General features: G+C 36.8%; 1 protein-coding gene across 1 annotated transcript; it reads right to left on the bottom strand.

The window, feature by feature from the left end:
• Nucleotides 1–8140: 8140 nt before the first annotated feature.
• LOC118986848 (olfactory receptor 4A5-like) lies at nt 8141–9088 on the bottom strand. Its single transcript, XM_037045910.1, has one exon. It carries the CDS (start codon nt 9086–9088, stop codon nt 8141–8143), a length of 948 nt encoding a protein of 315 aa, XP_036901805.1.
• Between the last annotated feature and the right edge of the window lie 14676 nt (nt 9089–23764).

The raw sequence follows: 23764 nt of genomic DNA, 5'->3' as shown, positions 1-23764 counted from the left end.
CTTTGAAAAGATAACAAAATTGACAAGCCTTTAAGCAGACTCATCAAGGAAACCAGAGAGAGGACCCAAATAAACACACTCAGAAATGAGAGAGGACAGATCAACTTATACCACAGATACAAAGAATCATAAGAAATGACTACAAAAAACCATATACCAAGAAACTGGAAAACCTAGGTAAAATGGACAAATTCTAGAAAAATATCGTCTTCCAAAACTCAAAGAAGAAATAATTGAAGCAGTAATCAAAAAACTCAAACCACAAAAACCCTAGACTAGACGGTTATGCAGGAGAATTCTACCAAGTATTTAAGGAAGAACTAATCCCTATCCTTACCAGACTATTCCAAAAAAATCTAAGAAGATGGAAGGCTCCAAAACTCTTTTTATAAAGCCAGCATCATTCTAATCCCAAAACCAGATAAATACACACACACAAAATGAAAACTTTAGGCCAATATGGCTGACAAATATAAACACTAAAATCCTAAAAAAATATTACCAAACTGAATTCAAAAGATCATACACCATGACCAAGGGATGAATCCCAGGATGCAAGGATAATACAATATTCACAAATCAATAAAAGTAGTACATCACATAAACAAAACAAAAGACAAAAATCACATGACCATATTAATAGATCTGGGGAAAGCATTTGACAAGATACAGCACCCATTTATGATAAAAACACTCAGCCAAGTAGGAATAGAAGAAGCATTCCTCAACATAATAAAAGCCATATATGAGATACCTACAGCCAACACCATACTCAATGGGCAGAATCTGAAATCTTTCCCACTAAGATCAGAAACAAGACAAGATTGTCAACTTTCATCACTTCTATTCAACATGATATTGGAAGTTCTAGCCACAGCAATCAGACAACAAAATAAAAGGCATCCGAATTGAAAAGGAGGAAGAAAAACTGTCATTGCTTGCAAATGACATGATAGTGTACATAGAAAATACCATAGACCCCACCAAAAAAACCTCTGCTCAACTTAATAAATGAATTTGGCAAAACAGCAGGATACTAAGTCAATATTCAGAAATCAAACTCAGTTTTGTACACCAACAATGAAACATCAGAAACAGAAATCAGGAAAAAGAATTCCATTTGATATAGCAACAAGAAAAATAAAATACCTAGGAATAAACCTAACCAAAAAGGAGAACCAAAAGATTGTACTCACTAAACTACACAACACTGAAGAAAGAAATTAAGGAAAACACAAGAACATGGAAACATATACCATGTTTATGTATCAGAAGAATTAACATGATCAAAATGTCCATATTACCCAAATCAATTTATACATTCAACTCAATACCTATTAAAGCACCAATGGCCTATTTCACAAGTATAGAACAAACATTTCAAAAATTTATATGGAACCATAAATGACCCCAAATAGCTGCAGCAACTTTGAGAAAGAAGAGTAAAGTACCAGGGATCACAATACCTGATATCAAACTGTATTACAAGACTACTGTAATCACTGGCATAAGAACAGACACATAGACCAATGGAACAGAATAAAGAGCCTAGAAATAAACATAAGTCTCTATTGTAAATTAATATTTGACAAAGTGAGCGCTGAACAGCTCTAGGTACCAGCTCCCCTAACAGGATCATCTCAGTGACCCATCCTCAACTTCACTGACTTGCTTGCTCAGATCTACTGTTGAGCCACTTCAGTGGATTTCTTATTGCAATTAGTGTCTATAATTTATTTTTGTTCTTTTTCATGATTTTCATCTGTTTATTAATGTAAGTCACTTACTTTTGAGAAATTGTTTTACAGTGTTTTCCTTCAGCTTTTCAGACATGCTTTTCTTTAGTTCCTTGAATATTTTATTTTTTAAATATTTATTTATATATCTTTAGAGGGGAAGGGAAGGAGAGAGGAAGAGAAACAGCAATGTATGGTTGCTTCTCGTGCATCCCCTGCTGGGAACTGGCCCCTGCCAGGAACTGACCTGCAACCCAGGCATGTGCCCTGACTGGGAATCGAACCGCGATCCTCTGGTTAACAGGCTCACGCTCAATCCACTGAGCTACACAAGCTAAGGCTCCTTGAATATTTTTAAATAACTAGTCTATGTCACTGATCTCAGAAGTTTCCCCTTACTCAGAAGCATCTGGTATGATAAAATTATTAAATGGGATGGTGAAGTCTCTGATGACAGTGCCACTTGAGAGAAAAGACAGCACAGAACAATGTTGGTTTCTTAGCCTAAATGATAGCTATATACTTCAGCCATGCCTATACTGAAATCAGGCCATGTCTCCTGTAGTCAGAACACATAAAAGTTAGTGAATCAAATGTGGAACTCAGAATGAGCTTCATCATTCTTACACCTATTACACATGATAACCCACCTAACGCATTTTTGATTTAGTTACATGGAAGTTTGAACTTGGTGTGTTTGAAAGCCCTAGTGCCCACAGAGGAATACTTGTACCAATGAACACAGTCATTGTTCCATTAGGTTTTCAATGGAAAATGTCCATGGTTATGTTGGGCTTCCCAGGCTGATGCAACAGGAAGATCCCTCTACTGAGTAGACTGCTTGGTCCTAATTAGTAATTAGATTTGGTCCAAATTAGAAAATTAATTAATTAGAAATTAATTAGAAAATTAATTAGGACCTGCTTGGTCCTAATTAGAAAATTAGATTTCCACACACAAATGAAAGCATGCAATACAGTATCTACTTCTACTCCCATGCCCAGTAGACAGCAATGAGAAACAGGGGAAAACAACAAAAAAGAACCATTACAGATTTGATTCCAATGATAATTAAGGTTTGAGTCACCCAACTGGATGATAGTCTCTGACTAGCCAAGAAATTGGCAGAAAGTGAAAGGAATACAAAATGCAGATTGAGAAGTTATGATTGTTAACTTTGATCATGGGACAAGCTTTAGAACCTTAGTCTGAAGTGGATGTTTTCTTTCATGTAATCATTTATTTATCTCTTTATTCTTCCCCCCCTCTGCTACTTCATATGAAGAGCATTGGCAGTTCATATTTCAATTAGGTTGGAAGTGGGAGTATGTCTGAGCTGAAATCAATTGATGATATGGCAATTAAAGGAACATTTTACGTTTCCTGTGTTGGGGAGAGAGTTTTACTTTGCATTCAAAGTTGTAAGTGAATAGTCAAAGCAAAAAGGGTTGGGTGCCATGGATGTGCTACATTCTCTCCTTTACAACCAACTCTAATATTTTCCACCTTATTCTGGTCCATAAGAACCTGACTACTAAAATAGTCATCAACTTAGCTGTCCCTTAAGTGCAGCCAAGGGAAGGAAATAATAGGAGATCAGAGAGTGAAGAGACATCAAGGTGTTAATTCCTCTACCACTTTACCTCACAAGCCAGTTTGGAAATGGCTCTCTCTCTACTCAAGACACAGCTCCTGTCAAATAAACCTCCTTTTTCTGTTAGAGTTATTCCCATTTTTGGGAAAAANGGTGAAGTCTCTGATGACAGTGCCACTTGAGAGAAAAGACAGCACAGAACAATGTTGGTTTCTTAGCCTAAATGATAGCTATATACTTCAGCCATGCCTATACTGAAATCAGGCCATGTCTCCTGTAGTCAGAACACATAAAAGTTAGTGAATCAAATGTGGAACTCAGAATGAGCTTCATCATTCTTACACCTATTACACATGATAACCCACCTAACGCATTTTTGATTTAGTTACATGGAAGTTTGAACTTGGTGTGTTTGAAAGCCCTAGTGCCCACAGAGGAATACTTGTACCAATGAACACAGTCATTGTTCCATTAGGTTTTCAATGGAAAATGTCCATGGTTATGTTGGGCTTCCCAGGCTGATGCAACAGGAAGATCCCTCTACTGAGTAGACTGCTTGGTCCTAATTAGCAATTAGATTTGGTCCTAATTAGAAAATTAATTAATTAGAAATTAATTAGAAAATTAATTAGGACCTGCTTGGTCCTAATTAGAAAATTAGATTTCCACACACAAATGAAAGCATGCAATACAGTATCTACTTCTACTCCCATGCCCAGTAGACAGCAATGAGAAACAGGGGAAAACAACAAAAAAGAACCATTACAGATTTGATTCCAATGATAATTAAGGTTTGAGTCACCCAACTGGATGATAGTCTCTGACTAGCCAAGAAATTGGCAGAAAGTGAAAGGAATACAAAATGCAGATTGAGAAGTTATGATTGTTAACTTTGATCATGGGACAAGCTTTAGAACCTTAGTCTGAAGTGGAGGTTTTCTTTCATGTAATCATTTATTTATCTCTTTATTCTTCCCCCCCTCTGCTACTTCATATGAAGAGCATTGGCAGTTCATATTTCAATTAGGTTGGAAGTGGGAGTATGTCTGAGCTGAAATCAATTGATGATATGGCAATTAAAGGAACATTTTACGTTTCCTGTGTTGGGGAGAGAGTTTTACTTTGCATTCAAAGTTGTAAGTGAATAGTCAAAGCAAAAAGGGTTGGGTGCCATGGATGTGCTACATTCTCTCCTTTACAACCAACTCTAATATTTTCCACCTTATTCTGGTCCATAAGAACCTGACTACTAAAACAGCCATTACTTAGCTGTCCATTAAGTGCAGCCAAGGGAAAGAAATAATAGGAGATCAGAGAGTGAAGAGACATCAAGGTGTTAATTCCTCTACCACTTTACCTCACAAGCCAGTTTGGAAATGGCTCTCTCTCTACTCAAGACACAGCTCCTGTCAAATAAACCTCCTTTTTCTGTTACAGTTATTCCCATTTTTGGGAAAAAAATCTATTTCTTTTTCCCTTTCATAACTAGGATAGTAATAAGGTCTCACTGTTGCTAGTCCCAGGTACTTCACTATTTTTTTAAGTTTTTTAATCTGGTAAATTCTTTGTGAATAGTTTCCAGTTATTCCTGTGAAGATGGATATCTGTTTCTTAAAAGACACTAATGATCATTAGTTCATTTTTAATGAACACATTTTTATAAGGAAATACCACAGGCATCCACATTACAGCTAAGAATAAGTCCAGATTCCTCTACTCACAGTTAGTATATTATTTTATCCTCTGCTAAGGAATATAAAATTAAAAACATGATATAAAATATTAGAAACATATTGGAAAAAAAGCAATAATATCATTACTGCTCGGCAATATTTTAAAAGGTAACTGAATCATAAAGACCTAAATAAATACTCAGATTTTTTATGTTCCAATAAAGAATGCCTCAATGTAATCAAGACATCAATGCTTTTCTAAATTAATTAGACATTTAGTATACCATCTTCAAAGTCTTAGTAGGTTTCTGAGACCTCTGAAATTATGTTTTAATTATGTTATTGTTGTTCAATTACACTTGTCTGCATTTTGACCCCACCAATCCCCCCACCACAGCCAAACCCACCTCCCTCCCTTGCTTCCACCCTCCCCCTTGGTTTTGTCCATGCTCTAAAATTATTTTAATAATTATGTGGAAGATAGTTGTTGGAAAGAGAAAACATATAATTAGAATATTGCATAGTAGGCCTCTTAAAAATGTCAAAAGCTACTTACAAGGTGTAAAATAATGTAGTATTGTCCTAAGAATAATAAACTAATTAAAAGAAAAGAGTGTAGAAATATATACACAACTATTTGGTCCTATTTATCCTAAAAAGGACATATCAGATTAGGAAGTTAGATTGCATTTTTTAAAAATTCATTGGAAACCTTGGTTTTATCACAACTGAAAGCCCTTTGTAAAGTAGATTTATTTATTTTTTTAATATAATTTTTATTTAATTCTTGTTCAAGTACAGGTTTCTGTCTTATAATCCCAACCCTGCCCGCCCCCCACCCCATGCTCCCTGCCTCCNAAAGCCCTTTGTAAAGTAGATTTAAATTCCTTACACACATGCACACACACAAATGCACACATATAAACACAAGTAGGAGTTTAACTGATAACACATTTTTAGGAGAAAACTGCAACCATCCATAAAGGTGAGCATGTAAACAGCCTACTTAACACAAAGTAATTTCTTTCAGGATGTCTATAGCAGCACAGAGTAGGACACTGGCTAAATGGGTTCATAACATGTGGTATATTTAGACATGGAATAATACAGACCAGAAAACTGATGGGACTACAGAGACATGAGGGAACATGATTAAATCTTAGGAAGTCAATGTTGTGCAAAAAAGAGAAAACTTTGAACTATGTAACATAATTTTAATAAATGTAGAGAATATGAAACTGTATACTCTAGAACTTAGATATACATACATATGCAGTTAAACTCTTTTTATGTATGACTGTAACAAAATTCAATGTTATTGGGAATACCTCTGGAACGAAGAAGAATGGAAAACACAGGTAATTTCAATATTGATCATATTCTGGGTATAAATTGCATATATTATTGGTGTGCATAAAAATACATAATACAATTTTTTAATTGGAAAAGTTCTATTTTTTTTTAGTTAGGAAGAAACTCTTATAAAACACATAAATGAGGTTTTTACAGTACAGTGAAAGTAATTCCATCTTTCACTAGTTTGTCATGTTCTGGAGAGAACACATGATGAGGAAAAAATACTTTTTTAAGATAAGATTGAAAACCATAATTTTTTTATATAAAAACAAATACTAGTAAGTCTATAATTTAAAGTACTGAAGTTGAATGCAACTTTTAGGAAACACATTGCTGTGCAAAATAATGCATCTCATTACCCAATCTTCAGTGTCATGAAGACAAAATAAGCTTCACCTACCCTTTGAAGAATGGCAAAAAGGCACATAATAACTAGTGAGGAGAAGNAAATACTAGTAAGTCTATAATTTAAAGTACTGAAGTTGAATGCAACTTTTAGGAAACACATTGCTGTGCAAAATAATGCATCTCATTACCCAATCTTCAGTGTCATGAAGACAAAATAAGCTTCACCTACTCTTTGAAGAATGGCAAAAAGGCACATAATAACTAGTGAGGAAAAGCATGAAAAGATGTTTACAACTTGGATTGGTATGGTATTCTATACTCTAATCAAGAGCTGGAATCTGTTTTTATTATCACCATCCCCTTCGGGTTCATCCCAACCTGTGAATATATCCAACATCACATCTAACAGAACTGCTCCATGATTGTGCATTTAACCAAATATGGTATCTAAACATCACCCATCTAAACATTCTGAACTTCAAAGGCACAGGCCTCAAAATGAGAAACAGAAGTAATCTGGAAGACAAAATGCTTAAGGCAGCTGCTAAAACCTGTTGTATACATACAGTAACAAACATCACAATTTTGAAATAAAAAACAAACTGACAGTAACCAGAGGATATGGAGGAGAGGGATGCTGGGGGAAAATAGGGGAAAGGTCATCAAGGAACATGTCTGAAGGACACATGGACAAAGCCAAAGGAGGTAAGTTTAAGGGTGGGAGGCATAGATGGGTAGGGTAGGGAAGCACGGTGGGGTTAAAATAGAGACAACTGTACTTGAACAACAATAATACATACATACATACATATATACATGCCACTGTTTTAACCTTAGAAAATTGTTCTAAACATTAGCCAAATTGCATTCTCATTATTTGGGGTAAAAGCAAATTTTCAAAAGTAGCTTATTTTTCACTTTTCAAGAAAAATAAACTTTTCTAAAGCCCATTTCAATATAAACCATAGAGAACAAGTTAACAGTGACCACAGAAGAGCAGGATGAAGGTTAGTCAGGAAAAGCTGAAGAGGCAAGCCAAGACACAAGAATGAGGGACACATGGGCATGGACAATGCGGAAGGCATTGATGGTGGGAGGTGGGGTTTGGTGGTATGGGGGAGGGGAGAGCAATGGGGAAAAATCATGACATCTGTAGCCAAACCAAAAAAAAAGTTACAAGGTAAACATAGTTTATTTTTCCTAATAATAAGAAAAATACCTGTGCCTTTTTATTCATCCTTCAGATTTCTATATGAGATTGATTCTAATCTCAAAGGATAATTTGTTCTACTTTTTGATATCTTTGTAAGAATAAAGAAAAGCATTCTAAGAGAACGCATTGAGTTGATTAAGTCATCCATTCTTAGAATGCACTACCTGTTACTTCTTTCAGAATTAGTAACAAGTACACATAGAATGACACATTCTCGTTCTCAATATGAATGGCACATTCTCATTCTGTCCATGGCTAACTTCCTACACCACAGTTTTTTCATAGCATTTGTCATTTCTGAATTTCTCAAAGTGTATATTAGAGGATTCAACATGGGAGTGATAACAGTATAAGCCACAGTTAAGAATTTATCAACAGGGAAGTTAGAAACAGGTCTATTATACATAAAAATGCAGGGAACAAAAAAGAGGACAACCACTGTGATGTGGGAACCACAGGTAGACAGGGCTTTGCGCCTCCCTTCCTGACTGTGAGTTTTAAGGGAACTTAAAATGACACCATAGGATGTTAGTAGACAAGCAAAGATGACTGTACAGATTACTCCACTATTGGCAATCACAGTGAGACCTAAGAAGTAGGTGTCAGTGCAGGCAAGCTCTAATAGTGGGTACATGTCACAGACAAAGTGGTCAATGACATTGGGGCCACAAAAGGGGAGGTTGTACACAAAGAGAAGTTGAACCACAGAATGAACAAAACCTCCAGCCCAGGACACCACCAACAGGAGGATGCAAACCTGTCTATTCATGATGGTTATGTAGTGCAGTGGTTTACAGATGGCCACATAGCGATCATAGGCCATGGCCACCAGAAGGAAGACATCAGCACCTCCAAAAAGGTGTTGCAGAAAGAGCTGTCCCATGCAAGCTGAGAAGGAAATTGTCTTTTGACCACAGAGTAGGTCTATGATCAATTTGGGTGAAATGGCAGTGGAATATGCTGCATCCATGAGTGACAGATAGACAAGGAAGAGGTACATGGGGGAGCCCAGAGAGGGGCTGGCAAGAACAGTCACCACAATGAGCAGGTTGCCCACCATAGTCACAAGGTAAATGAGTAAAAATATGACAAATAATACTTTTTGGCCCCCAGGATCCTGAGTGAGGCCCAGAAGGACAAATTCTGTCACATTGTTACTATGTCCCATTCAGTCTTCTCTAAAGCTTGTTTCTAGGATGAGAGGTCAGGAGAAAGGACCTGTAATGAAATCATTAAAAATCTGTGAAGACATCAATTATACCATGGAATACATCTTCATTATTTTATTTTCTAATGACTTTTACACACAGTAAACATTTGATGAATATTTATAATTTCTTCTTTCTAATACCCAATTGTACCTTCCCTTGACAATTCTGTTTCTCCCATCCAAGTACTAAACAGGTCCTACCCTGCTTAGCTTCCGAGATCAGAAGAGATCAGGCACATTCAGGGTGGTACGGACGTAGACCCATTTGTTTCTCCTCAGATGACTCTTTTTGGGCTACAAGTCAGAGGTTCTTCCTCTCGGTCTTACTGGATTGTTGACAGAGAAAAGTATCAAAGGCCCCACAGCCAGTTGTATCTTTAATAGAGCCTAGTTAAACTGTCAGTCCTGGGCACACAAGTCAGCAATGAGTGCGATGTGCTTACTCTCTGGTGGTGGCAAAAAAATCTTTAAATGCATTGGCATGAAGTCAGTCCTCTAAATTCATAGTATATAATTAATGTAGCACCAAAAATAATGTCTCTTTTGGAATAACTAATTTAGTATTATGATAATTTGCTATACATATTCAGTCCTTTATGTCTCAAAGGATGTTCAATATTCATAGATTTCCCATTAAATTTCCACAGACTAGAATACATCAAACCATGACATAATTAGCACATTGTTCCCTAAAGCAATTACCCAGTTGAACTCTGTTACTGTCAGCAATTTTCTGTTTCTTTTTTATACTATTGGCTTTTTAAGAAGTTGTAATTTGATCTATGTAATCTTTTTCTATCCTACAACCCTTAACACAGAGACACTATTTAGATTTTCAGCAAATGAACTTCACTGACTCGTGACTATCATGAACTCTTATGTTACCAGCAGGTATTATTTTTTTCAAAGCTCTTCAGGTGATCCAGGTATTGAGGAAGGGGAACACAGGCACTGAAAAGAGAGGTAGAAGACAATGAGACATGGTTATATTTATAATTCCTCCAAAGTACTGAGAGTGCTCAGAAATGGAGCATTGGTGCCCAGGTTCCAAAAATCAGCATACTCAAGGGAAGAGCCCAATATCAGTGCAAAAAGGCATGGGGTTGAGTCATTTCTAAATGTAATTGTATCTCTGTCTCAGTTTGCTCTTTGGAAGATAAAGGGCTGGAACTAGACAATCTCAGAAAGTTTGTCCAGTCTTACCTTCCATGGGACTCTTTGTGCATCCCTATCCTTCATTCTATTCTACTGACTTTTTAATATTTTTATAATAAATAGAAATGTCCAAGCCTATAACTGTTCCTTAAAAAGGCTACCCACTGGTAAGAGAGACTTCATCATTATAGAGACCAATACTGATTACAAGTTATTCTATTCAGTGTATACTTATTGGGGAGAGTGTAGCACAGTGATGTATCACATGGCCTCTGGAGACACATTGCCTGTGTTGAAAACTCAGCTTTGCCACTTACTACTATGTGACCTTGGGAAACCTAATAAACCTTTCTGTGCCTCAGTTTCATCCTTTTTAGAATGGGGGTAGCAATGGAGCCTACCTCTTGGGTTGCTGTTTTATCACAAGTAAATACCTAGAATACTGGCTGGCACCCAGTAAGGTTCAATAAGTGATACGTCTCATTAATGTTCTTGAATGCTTCACTATCAACATTGTATCACAAGGAATCATCTGGATCTTTGTCCAAGTGGTGAGAATTATAGACATAGGCCATGAAAAAAAAGAAATATTATAATTCATGAACCCTTATTTAGGCATAGGATAAGATAGTATGTCTCAGGAATTATCTATTTGATTACATACGAGTAGTAGTATACACCTGTAATAGAATGTATTTTGACAAGAGGCAGGCAAATAACAGGGGAAAGAGTGGGATCTATACATCACAGAAAGAATTAAATAGCATAAAATAAAAGAAATAAAAGCATCACATCAGGAAGGAGAAATCATATTTAAGGAAAAAATATCCACAAGTAATAAGAATATTAATGTGATAATTAAGTGAGATTAGTAGTCTTTTAAAAATCTTCTTCAGAAAAATTTCATTTCTTGAGGAAATATTAGAAACCTGATCTCCAGGGATCTTCCAGGGTTTACTCAGGAGGCATCTTAAGAGAACATAAGAAATAAACAGAGTACAGCTTAATAAAGAAAAGCAAAGAAAAAAATTTTAATTGATTCCTCTAAGAAAACTAAAAATGAATCTGTCTTTCGACCCAGCAATTCTGCTGCTAGGATTATACCCTAAGAACCCTGAAACACCAATCCAGAAAAAACCTATGCACCCCAATGTTCATAGCGGCACAATTTACAATAGCCAAGTGCTGGAAGCAACCTAGGTGCCCATCAGTAAATGAAATGATCAAAAGACTATGGTACATTTACAGAATGGAATTCTATGCAGCAGAAAGAAAGAAGGAGCTCCTACCCTGTGTAAAATCATGGATGGAACTGGAAAGCATTGTGCTGAGTGAAATAAGCCAAGTGATGAAAGACTAACACCATATGATCTCACCTTTAACAGGAACCTAAACAACAAAACAGACAAGCAAACAAAATATAGCCAAAGACACTGAAATAGAGAACAGGCTGACAGTGACTAGAGGGAGAGGGAAGGGAATTTCAGGGAAAAAGAGGAAGGGTTTACAGGAACAAGTGTGAAGGACACATGGACAAGCACTAAGGGGGATGAAAATGGGAGGAAGGTGGGGAGCACTGTGGGGGGGTGGGCTGGGTTGGGAGTAAAAGACAGAAAACTGTACTTAAACAACAATTAAAATAAATTAAATTTTAAAAAATTTGATTCCTCAGATTCCACTACATCTGATGGTGAAGGACAAAATTAAGTAAGAGAGAAGAATTTAAGAACTACAGATACAAACCTACATTTTTTCCTTAATTTTTTTCCAGAGGAAAGTTACAAAATCACTTAAGTTCAAAGATAGATAAGCTGATTCCATTCCCATAGATTTGGAGTGTGGGGTGGGGGGTTAGGGAGAGGGTGTGCTGAAAGGTAGACCTTTCTTGACAAGCCAGCTGTGAGGAACATTCTACATGCCTCATTCATATTGCTGCTTCCAGTTTATTCAGAAGCTCTACCATTCTTGAAGCTGTAGGCTGACAAAGGCACATCTGTTGAAGAGCATGAGGATATAAGGTGGTCTATATCCAACTCTATTTTTCTCACTCCTTATTTTATGCAGGATCTATATAGTGCCCATACTCTTACTAATCATCAATGTTAGATTTCTCCAGAATAAATCTTCTACTAGCCAGTTAAATTATTTGAATGTAGAAACTCTGTATGTAACGTATTCTCTGTTGCTTAAGTCACCAAAGATCCAATGCTATAAAATCTGCCAGAGAGTACTATTAGACTTTCAGCCTAAACTGCTAAGTTAACACTTCTCTATTTAAAAAACATCATTTAACATAGTTTCTTAAGAGTATGTTTTTTTAAGATAAATTAAAATTCCATAGTAACAAAAACACCCTCTAAAGTACTTTAAAGTTACAGTTCTATGATTCTACAAATGATAATAATGGTTACTTCCCTGAAAACAGGTTTCTTTTAAATATGTATCAATATTGGTTGCTATGTTAATTTTATATTACATTTATGAGATGACATTAGTAAAATCATATGGTTTCAAGTGTACATTTCTAGGATACATGATTTGTTTATGGCACTCCTGCACACCACCCAAAGTCAAATCATCTTCCATCACCAGAGACTTGGCCCCTCTACCCTTCATTACTAACACCTGCATTCCCTCTAGTTATGACCGTACTGTTGTCTCTGTCTATGAATTACAGTTTTGAAAATGTTCACACAGATCAAGCTTCCATATCTGAATCTAAATCCCACATGGGAAATATTGTCGATAATATTGTAATAACTATGTATGGAGCAGGGTTGTACTTTAAGTATCAAGAGGAACACACTGGGGAGTATACAACTGTGTGGCCACTTTGCTGTAGCCCTGAAACTAGTACAGAATAATATTGAATGTAAAGTATAATTTTAGAATTTCAAAATAAAAAAATCAAAAATCTCACATCAAGTTTCTAGAATTGAATAGGAAGCTATTTCGCCCATTTTAACACATTGCTGCATTACAATTTTAAATTTCCTCATTATTTTTATACTAAGTTTGGGGGTGACATGAGATATATGCACCCCTATGTTCATTGTAGCCTTATTCGTGGTGACCAAGACACAAAAACAACGGAAGTGTCCCTCAGTGGGTAACTGGATAAAAGAGAGGAGGCACATACACACAATACTACTCCACTTAAGAAAAGATGAAACCCTGCCATTGGAACAATGTGGATGAACTGGGAGATTCTACTAAGTGAAATAAGTCAGAGAAAAAAAGTCAAGGACCATATGATTTCACCCATATGTGGGAAAGAAAGCTGAAAGCAACACACGAACCAGGGAGGAAAGCAAACAAAAACTCACAGGCACAGACAAGAGTATGCTGGTTACCCCAAAGTGAAGGATAAAGGGGGTCATATATGTGATGAAAGAGAAAGATCTGACTTTGGGTGGTAAATACACAAAGCAATATACAGATGATGTATCATAAATTCTCTGATTTAAAGGTTTTAGAATAATTAGAAATGTTAATTTACCATATAAAATGCAATACCCTATGAACCAAGACTATGAACCCATTAGTTTATTGGGAAGGCATTGAATGTTTCCCTTTGTTATTTAACAAATCAAACAAGAAATACCTGTCAGGCTGTAATGCTAAACTCCAAACACTTTTTGTATATTCTGGTTTATTTCCTTATTTTGCTACCTTAATTTTCTTAATTCAGATTTCTTCCAATGAAAATATATATATTGAAGACATTAGCAACATTTAAATATATTGCATGAATTTTCCTTCTTCTAAGAACTCACCTCAGGTCTGTTCCTTAGTCTTTGAAATCAGAGCTTCTTTCATTGGCAGTGACTGTGGGTACCTCATATATCTATGTGTGACCATGAAACACTGAGTAATGTGTAGAGATCAGTAGATGTGGAAAGAGCTTCATGTGACCGCACTACCCATGTGTCCACACAGACTCCCCACCACCTCAGTCTTTGACACAATGGTTGCAGTATCCAACACAGAATCCAGGATATAAAGACACTTAGATAAAACATGAATATTTACTTGTAAAATACTTGAACACTCTCACCTGCTGGGAAAATCCCTCCAAAGAAAACCAACAAACCTGTGTTCTCCTGGCTATGTAAAAACTGACTGAATTTGTGGAAATTAATTTGGTCAAATCCATTATTTGCCAACACAAAAGCCCCAGAAATTGTAAAACACTGAAAGTAGTTACTTCAATGTACTTCTCCTCAGCACATTGCGGTAAAGTAAATAGTAAGTACTTTCCTGTGAGAAGATAGGACAGCATTCATGTCTCTGACCATTAATTTCTATAGCTAACAAAACAACCGCTGGGATTTATCTTCCTCAAGTAGCCAATGACTGGGCGTTCTCCCAGGTAGTAGAACTCTTCTGCTTTTCAGTCACTCAAACAGCATATCCCTAAAGACCCCTTTTTCCTAATTATAAGTATGTCTCTTCCTCTCCCCAACTTCATCCCAGAAAATTGGGACTTTACACATGTTTCTACAAGCAATGAGAGATATCTATGCCAAGGAAAATATAACAAGAAAAGAGCTAAAAAATCAAAAACCAGTTAAAGATAGAATGCAGCTTACGCAGAAAGTTAAGTTTTCAGAAATCTCTCAGATATTTCTATCAGACAAATTATTCTTCTACATTTATGGGCAGACCCAGCCTCTCTGACTCTTTATAACATTTCCATTTAAAAGAAAAGAGAATATAAAGTCATTGTAGATTACTTTATTAATGTATTTGGTACAAATTCTAACAAAGTGAGAAAAATTTTCTCCCCTAGAACAATCCTCAGAGAAAAAGTTTTGGGTCTTGCCAAGAAAGAATAACACACAAATAGAAGAAAAGCCTGTAATTTAAAAATAAAAATTATATAAAGAAAATCACTGCCCTGGTTGGTATAGCTCAGTGGATTGAGCAAGGGCCTGGGAATCAGAGGATTGCGGTTCGATTCCCAGTCAGGGCACATGCCTGGGTTTCAGGCCAGTTCCCTGCAGGCCAACTCCCAGCAGGGGACACACAAAAGGCAACCATACATTGATGTTTCTCTTCCTCTCTCATTACCTTCTCCTCTAAAGATAAATAAATAAAATCTCTAAAAACAATAAAATAAAAAAGAAAATCCGAATTTATGAGTTTCCTTTTAGGAAATCTTTAGGTAAGGCAAACATTATTTAAGCCCGAATGAAGGGAGAAAGAGTCTTGGGTCCCTTTATCAGCCATATCCCTAAGAAAGGAGGTCCTTACTCCCAGGAGTGTGTAACCTGCTGTACACAGGCAACATCCAGCCCAGGATGCCTATGAATGCAGCCTAAGGCAAAATCATAAATTTACATAAAATCATTTATTTTTGCTCATCAGTTTGCATTAGTGTTTGTGTAGTTAATATATGGCCCAAACAACTCTTCTTCTTCCAGTGTGGCCCAGAGATGCCAAAAGGTTGGATGCCCCAACTAGATGTTAGGGGCCCTCATCTCAGAGGCAGAGAAGTGAAGGCTTGGGGGATTTACTGAACTTGATATTTCAACTATTGAATGGTCCAGTAATCACAGCTGTGTAGTTCTGAAGGCCTGAATACATGTCAGCTGAATCATAATGATTTCTAGTTCATTCATTCAGTTCTTTCTTTTCAGCCTACTATCAAGTGAGTTACTTTCTACAAGAAAGGAATTATTTTCCAGCAAGAGCCTGCCTCTACATCAAGTCTTTGATGGCTTCCACTGTAATTTCCATAGGATGGTTTACTATGGGCTCCACTGAGCATCTCCACATCCACATATATTGTCATCAGGGCCTTAGGTTAAAAGGCATTAAATACCTCTGTGTACAATCTGAAAATTTTAACTATGTGTTACGCCCACCAGTAAATGGTGGTTTCCAGCTTAACAAAGAAATAGATGGAATCTAGCAACCCCAAGTGTTACACACATGCTTTCTAAGATTTAAAGAGTGCATGTAAGCACTGTTCTTCTCTTCAGGCTAAGTGGAAAAACATCAAGAAAATATCTTTAATTTAGAAGATCTATTTAATATGGTAAGGTTATTCTGGACTAAATTAAGACTCAGAACTGGACAACAAATACATGCACACATTCAATTCTCTACATTCCTTCCAGCTGAATGAAAAGAACTACTAATGCTTTCTGTTTACCTGAACGATAGATGTTTGCTAGACCAAGAACAATTACAATAGTGGAGAAGCTGAATTTATATACCCCAATAAGAAAGACACTCTGTGAACATTAATTGATAAGATATTGCCTCAAAACATGCAATAATCCAGAGTAATTCTCTATAAGCCATGTCTATTGTCATGTTTGGAAAGGAAATTTAGATATGAACATACTTGAAATAAGTTAGGCTATTACACTGATAACATCATAAGAATTTCTTAAAGAAAGAAGTTTGGGACAGTGTGGGAGCTATTGTAAACATTTTTAGTCAACTACGATGGTTCACTCTGGCCAAAACACCAAGCCTACACCAATCTGGCAAATATATGGGAATAACATGGTTCATGACCATTACAGAATTCTAAAAATTCTACCGACTAAATAACAAGAAAGAGAGAACACTGACTCCAGGGGACTTAAATGGGAAGTAATTCATGCAGTGCTATTGGGACCCCATAATGCTACTGCTCAGATGTTCTCAGAAGGGTCTACTGTATGAATATTTGAAGCCTGGTGACTTTGGCAGAAGCCTCATCCCAACATCCTGTTTTGAAAACTTGAATTGGAGACTCAGTAATTCCCTAGTGCAGTGATCACATGCAGCTCATTGGGAAGAAAACTACTGGAGGTCATTGGATTTTCATACAGACACTGTTTAATGGCATCACAAGCATCCTTTATGTCACAGGTGATGTCAGAACTTCATTCCCAAGAGGATGAAGTAGTATAATAAAGCTCCCTAATGAAATGGAAGCAGTTTATACAGAAATATGTTATGGGAGGACATAATGAAGGTAAGACTTTAAAAAATCAATAAAATATAAACAAAGAAAAGGAAAACAGCCGACAGTTGGCACCTATAGAGAAAAGCCAAAGTATTAATATCAGAAATAAAAGTAGATAAACATCATACAGATCCCTCACACAGGGAAAGGGGGTAAAAAACATGGCGACCAAGGGTTTGACTTTAGCCCTGATTGGTATGTCTTAGTGGGTTGGGTATTATTCCACAAAACAATAGTTCATCGATTCTATTCTCAGCCAAGGAACACAATTGAGCAGTGGTTAGGTCCCTGGTGGGGAGGTATGCAGGCAACTAACTGATGTTCTCCCTCTCTTTCTTTCTTCTTCTCTGTATAGAAATAAATAAATAAAATTTATATTTAAAAAGAGTTGACCTTGGATAGTGAGTACATAAAGCAATATAAAGTATATGTATCATAGAAATGTATACTTGAAACCTAAATACTCTTATTAAGCAATGTCACCCAATAAAATAATTTTTTTTAAATGTGGGGGAAATAAAATTAAATTAGGATCCTCAGGGTCAATTCATTTTGAGTAAACAAGACTAGAATGATTTCCCTCATTATCTCAGGAAAACAACAAGGACACGTACAGACTACTGTGGGATATGAATTGAAAACAAAATCTTCCATGTGAAGTCAAATATAAAATTAATGAATAGAAATAACATTAAAAGAATAAGCAATTTTAGTTATGCAAAATTTATTGCTAACTCAATAAATCTGGTAATGTAGATGAAATGGGTAAAGTATATGAAAAACACAAACTGTTGAAACATCTCAAAGAAATTGACAAGCTAAGTACTCCTCTATCTCCTAGGAAATGAACCATCCTTTTCTGTAGACATGATTATGTCATAGGAAACACTGAGGAACCTTCAGAGATCACCAGAAATAGCAGGTGAATTTAGCAGTTTTCTAAAATTCAAGGTCCAAAAAATTATTTAATTGCACTTCTACATATTAGCATCAGCAACAATTGGAAAATAAAAACATCTTAACTGGACTGACACCATCTGCTGCCTCCCTCTGCGAGCCCTGAGTTGCCATTTAACAAGTCTGAAAATGTCACTGGAAAGACTTTGTGTATATAGTCCTTTATCTACATGGAAAAAACAAAAAGGAGGACTCAGAACAGCCAAATATTCTAGCCATCCCTGCTAGGCACCATTCATATGAACATACTCATTTGTACCGTCCCAGCAATCAGCTGAACACTAGAAAGTGACCTCAGTCCACACCAAAAGAAACTCAGTCAGGTTTTCCCTGAATAACAGAAGGAGGATGAGGAGGAAAAGGAGAAACAGCCCTAACACTGAACCTTGTAGGCGTATAAAATTTCACAAAGCAAATAGAAAGTATTTAATTGTAAATGTAATTTACAATTAATCATAATTATAATTAATTACAATTGTAATTAATCATAAAACAAATTATTTTATCTGTTTAAAAAATCAGCTTTGATATTTTTTTTCACTGTAAAATAAATTCTGTATGGGGTAAAAAAAATATGAAAGCCATTTAAAAAACCTGAGCCATTATAATTGCCACAGTCTTTTAAGAAGAAAATAGAATTTAATGACAGTGATGTGTGATAGAAGAAATCAAAACGTGAAAGAATATAAGAATACAACATATTTATGTAAGAACCCTCATGCTAATAGCATAAGAAACACAGCAAAAACATTTCTAGCAAATATCAAAGAAGAATATTTGTAGCAAATATGCACATAAATTTAATGTAGTAAAGGTTCTTTAAAATTCATCAGTAAAATTCTCATTTCAATAGATCATAATTCATGAATAAATGTGACAAAATTAATGGAGTGGATTCATAAGGACTCTACATTCATGACCAAGACACTTCCCAAAAACCCCCACCTCCAAATACAACCACTTTAAGGAAAAATTTTCTTCTTTAACTCAGCCTCAGAGGTACAGGGACAGTGAGTGGGGATTGTGACCCCAACAATCCATAGAAAATATACATCACTTTGTGGGGATTTCATCTAATGTTCAAGGAAAAACAGGAAAGGGTACACCTTAAGAGAGAAAAGAACACCAGTGTCTAACAACAGAATGTGTCTCTGAGACCATCTGTATTGCATGGATATACAGGAACTTGAAACAACCCACCTGTGTGCACAGTTGTCTCCAGGTGTCAAGTCTATACAGAAGTTATGGCACTTAAGCCTCAACTTTTTGAGGTCTCCAAAGTGTCGGACCCCCAAGATGACAAGTATTTAATTAGATAGAGCATCTAGTATACTACTGAAATCATAAACCTACATAACATTTAATGAAACTGTTGAGAGAAGATGGCAGCGAGGTAGGTGGGAACAGAGCCCAGTTCTCCCTGTATAGCTGGAACAGCTGGCTGATCTTCAAAGGAACAGAGTGAAGCGCCAATGGAATTTCAGCTTATATGAAGTTTGGAGGCAAAAAATTCCAGAGCACATTGCAAAACAGATGGTGAGGAGATTGCCCTGGGACAGTAAGGTGCCTAGAATCTTTGTGGGGACCAAGGCTGCTGTGGCCTCTGATCCAGCACCTGTCGCTGAGATGGGCAGGAATGTTAGATAACCAGCCCTCTCCTTTCCCAGAGCAGGGAGGGCAGCCTGGCATCACAAGGGATCTGGATGCTGACAGTTGCTGGGAGGAATAGAGACAAATTAGGAGACACACAGAGGCAGTATACATCCATTGGCTGTGCACCTCAGCACCAGAAAAATTGGGGTCCTAGGCTACACCTGGAGAAGGGAGGAGTGGGGCCATGTGGGACCTTGACTTGGATAGACTCCAGACTGCTTGGAAAGTTATGCAATGTAGAAAGGCAGGTGATTGTTGGAATCTATTTCGTAAGGAACTCTCAGGACTGGGTGGATCACCACGAAGAAGATTTCAGCTGCTCCCACCCACACACTGACAACACAGCTGAGCAAAATCAGGCGCCCCACTTAAGCTCCATGCCCAAGATTGACTCACACCCAAAACTGACTCATGCTGTGCACCACCCAAAGACTAAGTGGCTGATTTGAGCCTGGCAGCTCACAGAGGACCCGGGCAAACAGAGGCCAGGAAACTGTGAATATTGTAACCCACACCTGGTCCCCATCCTCTCAAAACCATAGGAAGAGAAAAAAAGCAAAGCCTATCGCCCTTCTTCCTGTGGTATCTAGGAAGACCAACAGAACTCACTGAACAGGTTTAAAGTCAACAGGAGACTTAATATTTGTTTTTCTTTTTAAATCCTCTCTTCTTTTTCCTTTCTTTTCTTCTTCACCCAGATGAAACAATGAGACATGGAGTTATAACGGGTCCAGACACAGACCAAAGTGGGAGCACAAGGCTAAACCCCAAAACTGAGAAACTGAGACAAATGTCACTCAGCTATCCAAGAGAGGTGAGATTTTATTGTTTAGGTGTATTATTACTATCTTTTCATTAATTCTATCACTCTTGCTAGTTTTATTCATTTCTCCTCCTTATGTTTAATTTGCCACATTTCCTTTCTCTGTTTAATTGCAGTGTTTGACCGATTTTCCTTATTCGCTCTTTATTCTCACTTCAATCATCTCTTTAATTCTCCTTCTTTCAATTCACCTGTGTTCCAATAACACACAATTCTTGAACAGGTATTTTTTATTCTGCTTATTCAAATTATATGTTTCTATTAATATTATTGTTGTTCCAATAATGTTGCAAATAATTCTTGTTCCATACAATTGTACACACCACACACTAACTGTCCCCAATCTTAGCCAATGTCACTTCAATCCTGAGTGTTACTATTACTGTAGTTAACTCTATTATCTCTCACACGACACCTACTTTCTATTCCTTACTCTCAATATACTTTATCACCTAACCTTGCTCTGTTTTCTGGATTCAGCTCACAATCATCCTCCCCTCTAACAAGAGTCCTTTCTCTCTTTCACTTTTTGTAAAAAGTGGCTAGGTGGGTGAAATATAGTTAACCTGATATTTAACAAAAAATCTCCTATGTCTTCTCTACTTGCTGGTACTTTAAAGCCTATCAAATACTCTCCTGCTGTCTTAATCCATGTTGCCTACTCCCTGCCACTGTTCACATACAAGAATAGGTGGGAGCTATGAACATCAGTATACCTGCTAGAGGAGAGAAACCACCAACAAAGGAAGCACCAAAAAATAGAAACCCAAGTACAACAAGAGAGCCTGCACAAACAGAAGAAATGGCAAACCTAGAGCATCCAGCCCAGGAGATCAAATAGACCACGCCACCGAACCTCATAGAATGCCTATCATAGAAGGGCACCTTACAAAGACACCCAGCAAAGCTACACATCAAGAAGCACAGAAACAAACAAAAAGAGTCACCTAACATGGGGAGACAAAAAAAGAGCATGCGATCAAAAGGAATGGAAGACTCTCAACTAAAAGAGGTAAATGAAATGGAGGCAACCAAACTATCAGACATGGAATTCAAAACAATGGTTATAAAGATTCTCAAGGAACTCACAGACAACTACAAGGAACTGAGTGAGAACAACATCATCAAGAAAGAGGAAATAGAAACTATAAACACAAACCAGGAAGAAATGAACAATAAAATCTCAGAAATCAGAAAAACACTAGAAAAAAAAATGCAAGCTGGCTCCATGAAGCAGGGGACCAAATAAGTGAGCGAAAGGACAATGTAAAAAAAAGAAGAAGAAAAAACTAGATACAGCTAGAAAACCAAGAGAAATTCAGAAAGAATGACAAGGTGGTAAGGGAACGGCAGGACACATGAAATGGAATAATAGCCATAAAATAAAGATACTACAAGGAGCAAAGAAGACCAAGGGATAGAAAACCTGTTTGAAGAAGTAATAATGGAAAGCCTCCCTAATTTGACGACAGAAAAATTCATGCAAATCCAGAATACACAGAGAGTCCCAATCAAGAGGAACCCAAAGAGGCCCACCCCAACAGGCACCATAATTAAAATGCCAAAATTCCAAGACAAAGAGAGAATCTTAAGGGAAGTGAGGGAGAAACAGGAAGTCACATCAAAAGACACAGTACAGCTGAATGGATAAGAGAATGACCCACACATATGCTGCCGACAAGACACCCACCTCAGGAGGAAAGACCTATGCAGACTCAAAGTGAAGGACTGGAAACAAAGTTTTCAAGCAAACAAACAGGGGGAAAAAGATAGACTAGCAATTTCCATATCAGACAAAATAGACTTCAAAAGTAGAGCAACAAAAGAGACCCAGAAGGTCACTTCGTAATATTCGAGGGAAATACCCAATGAGAAGACATACATGTTAAATACTTGTGCACCCAACATAGGAGCACCTAAATACATAAAGAAAATCTTGGAGAACTTCAAGAAAGATATTGACAGTAACACAATTACACTAGGGGATTTCAACAACTCACTGTCAAAAATGGAGAGATCTTCCAAATAAAATATCAACAAAGATATTGCAGCATTGAACAATGTCTTAGATTAATTGAACTAAACTGATATATAGAAAGCCTTTCATCCCAAAGGAGCAAAATACACATTTTTTTCAAATGCACATGGAAGATTTTCAAAGATACACTACATGATAAGACACAAAACAAGCCTCAACAAATTCAAGAAAATTGAAATCATATCAAGTATTTTCTCTAACCACAAGGGACTGAAACTAAAAAACAACCTCAATGAAAAAAATTCAAAAACACTCACACTCATGGAGATTCAATACTATGTTATTTTTTTAATATTTTCTTTATTTATTTTTTAGAGAGAGGGGAAGGGAAGGAGAAAGAGTGGGAAAGAAATATCAATGTGTGGTTGCCTCTTATGTGTCCCCTAATGAGGATGTGGCCTGCAACCCAGGCATGTGCCCTGACTTGGAATCGAAACAGCAACCCTTTGCTTCACAGGCCCCTGCTCAATCCACTGAGCTACACCAGTCAGGGTGAATAGCATGTTATTAAAAAATTGGTCAAAAATTAGATCAAGCAAGAAATCAAAAAGTTTCTGGAAGCAAATGAAAATGAACTAACAACAATCAAAATCTTAGGGGACACAGCAAAGACTCTCAGGAGGAGGAAGTTCATAGCAATACAGGCCTACCTAAAAAAGATAGAAATGTTTCAAATAAACAACCTAACCGTCAACCGACAAGAACTCAAGGAACGATTGGAACTGGAAAGCATTATGCTGAGTGAAATAAGCCAGATGTTGAAGGACAAATACCATATGATCTCACCTTTAACAGGAAGTTAAACAACAAAACAAACAAGCAAGCAAAATATAAATGAAGACATTCAAATAGAAAACAGGGGAACAACAACCAGAGGTAAGAGGGGAGGGAATAGCAGAAGAAATAGGTGAGGGATTTAGAGGAACAAATACAAAAAATACATGGAAAACAACTAAGAAGGGTGGAAATGGGAGGGAGAGGGAAAGCTGGAAGGCGTGTTGGGATGGGAGAAATAGACAGAAAACTGTACTTGAAAAATAA

This window comes from Sturnira hondurensis, unplaced genomic scaffold (genome assembly GCF_014824575.4).
Source record: "Sturnira hondurensis isolate 20B ecotype Veracruz unplaced genomic scaffold, ASM1482457v3 Scaffold0004511, whole genome shotgun sequence".
In the NCBI taxonomy this organism is placed as follows: domain Eukaryota; kingdom Metazoa; phylum Chordata; class Mammalia; order Chiroptera; family Phyllostomidae; genus Sturnira; species Sturnira hondurensis.
The sequence above is the reverse complement of the archived record's forward strand: the minus strand, read 5'-3'. Positions and strand labels throughout refer to the sequence as shown.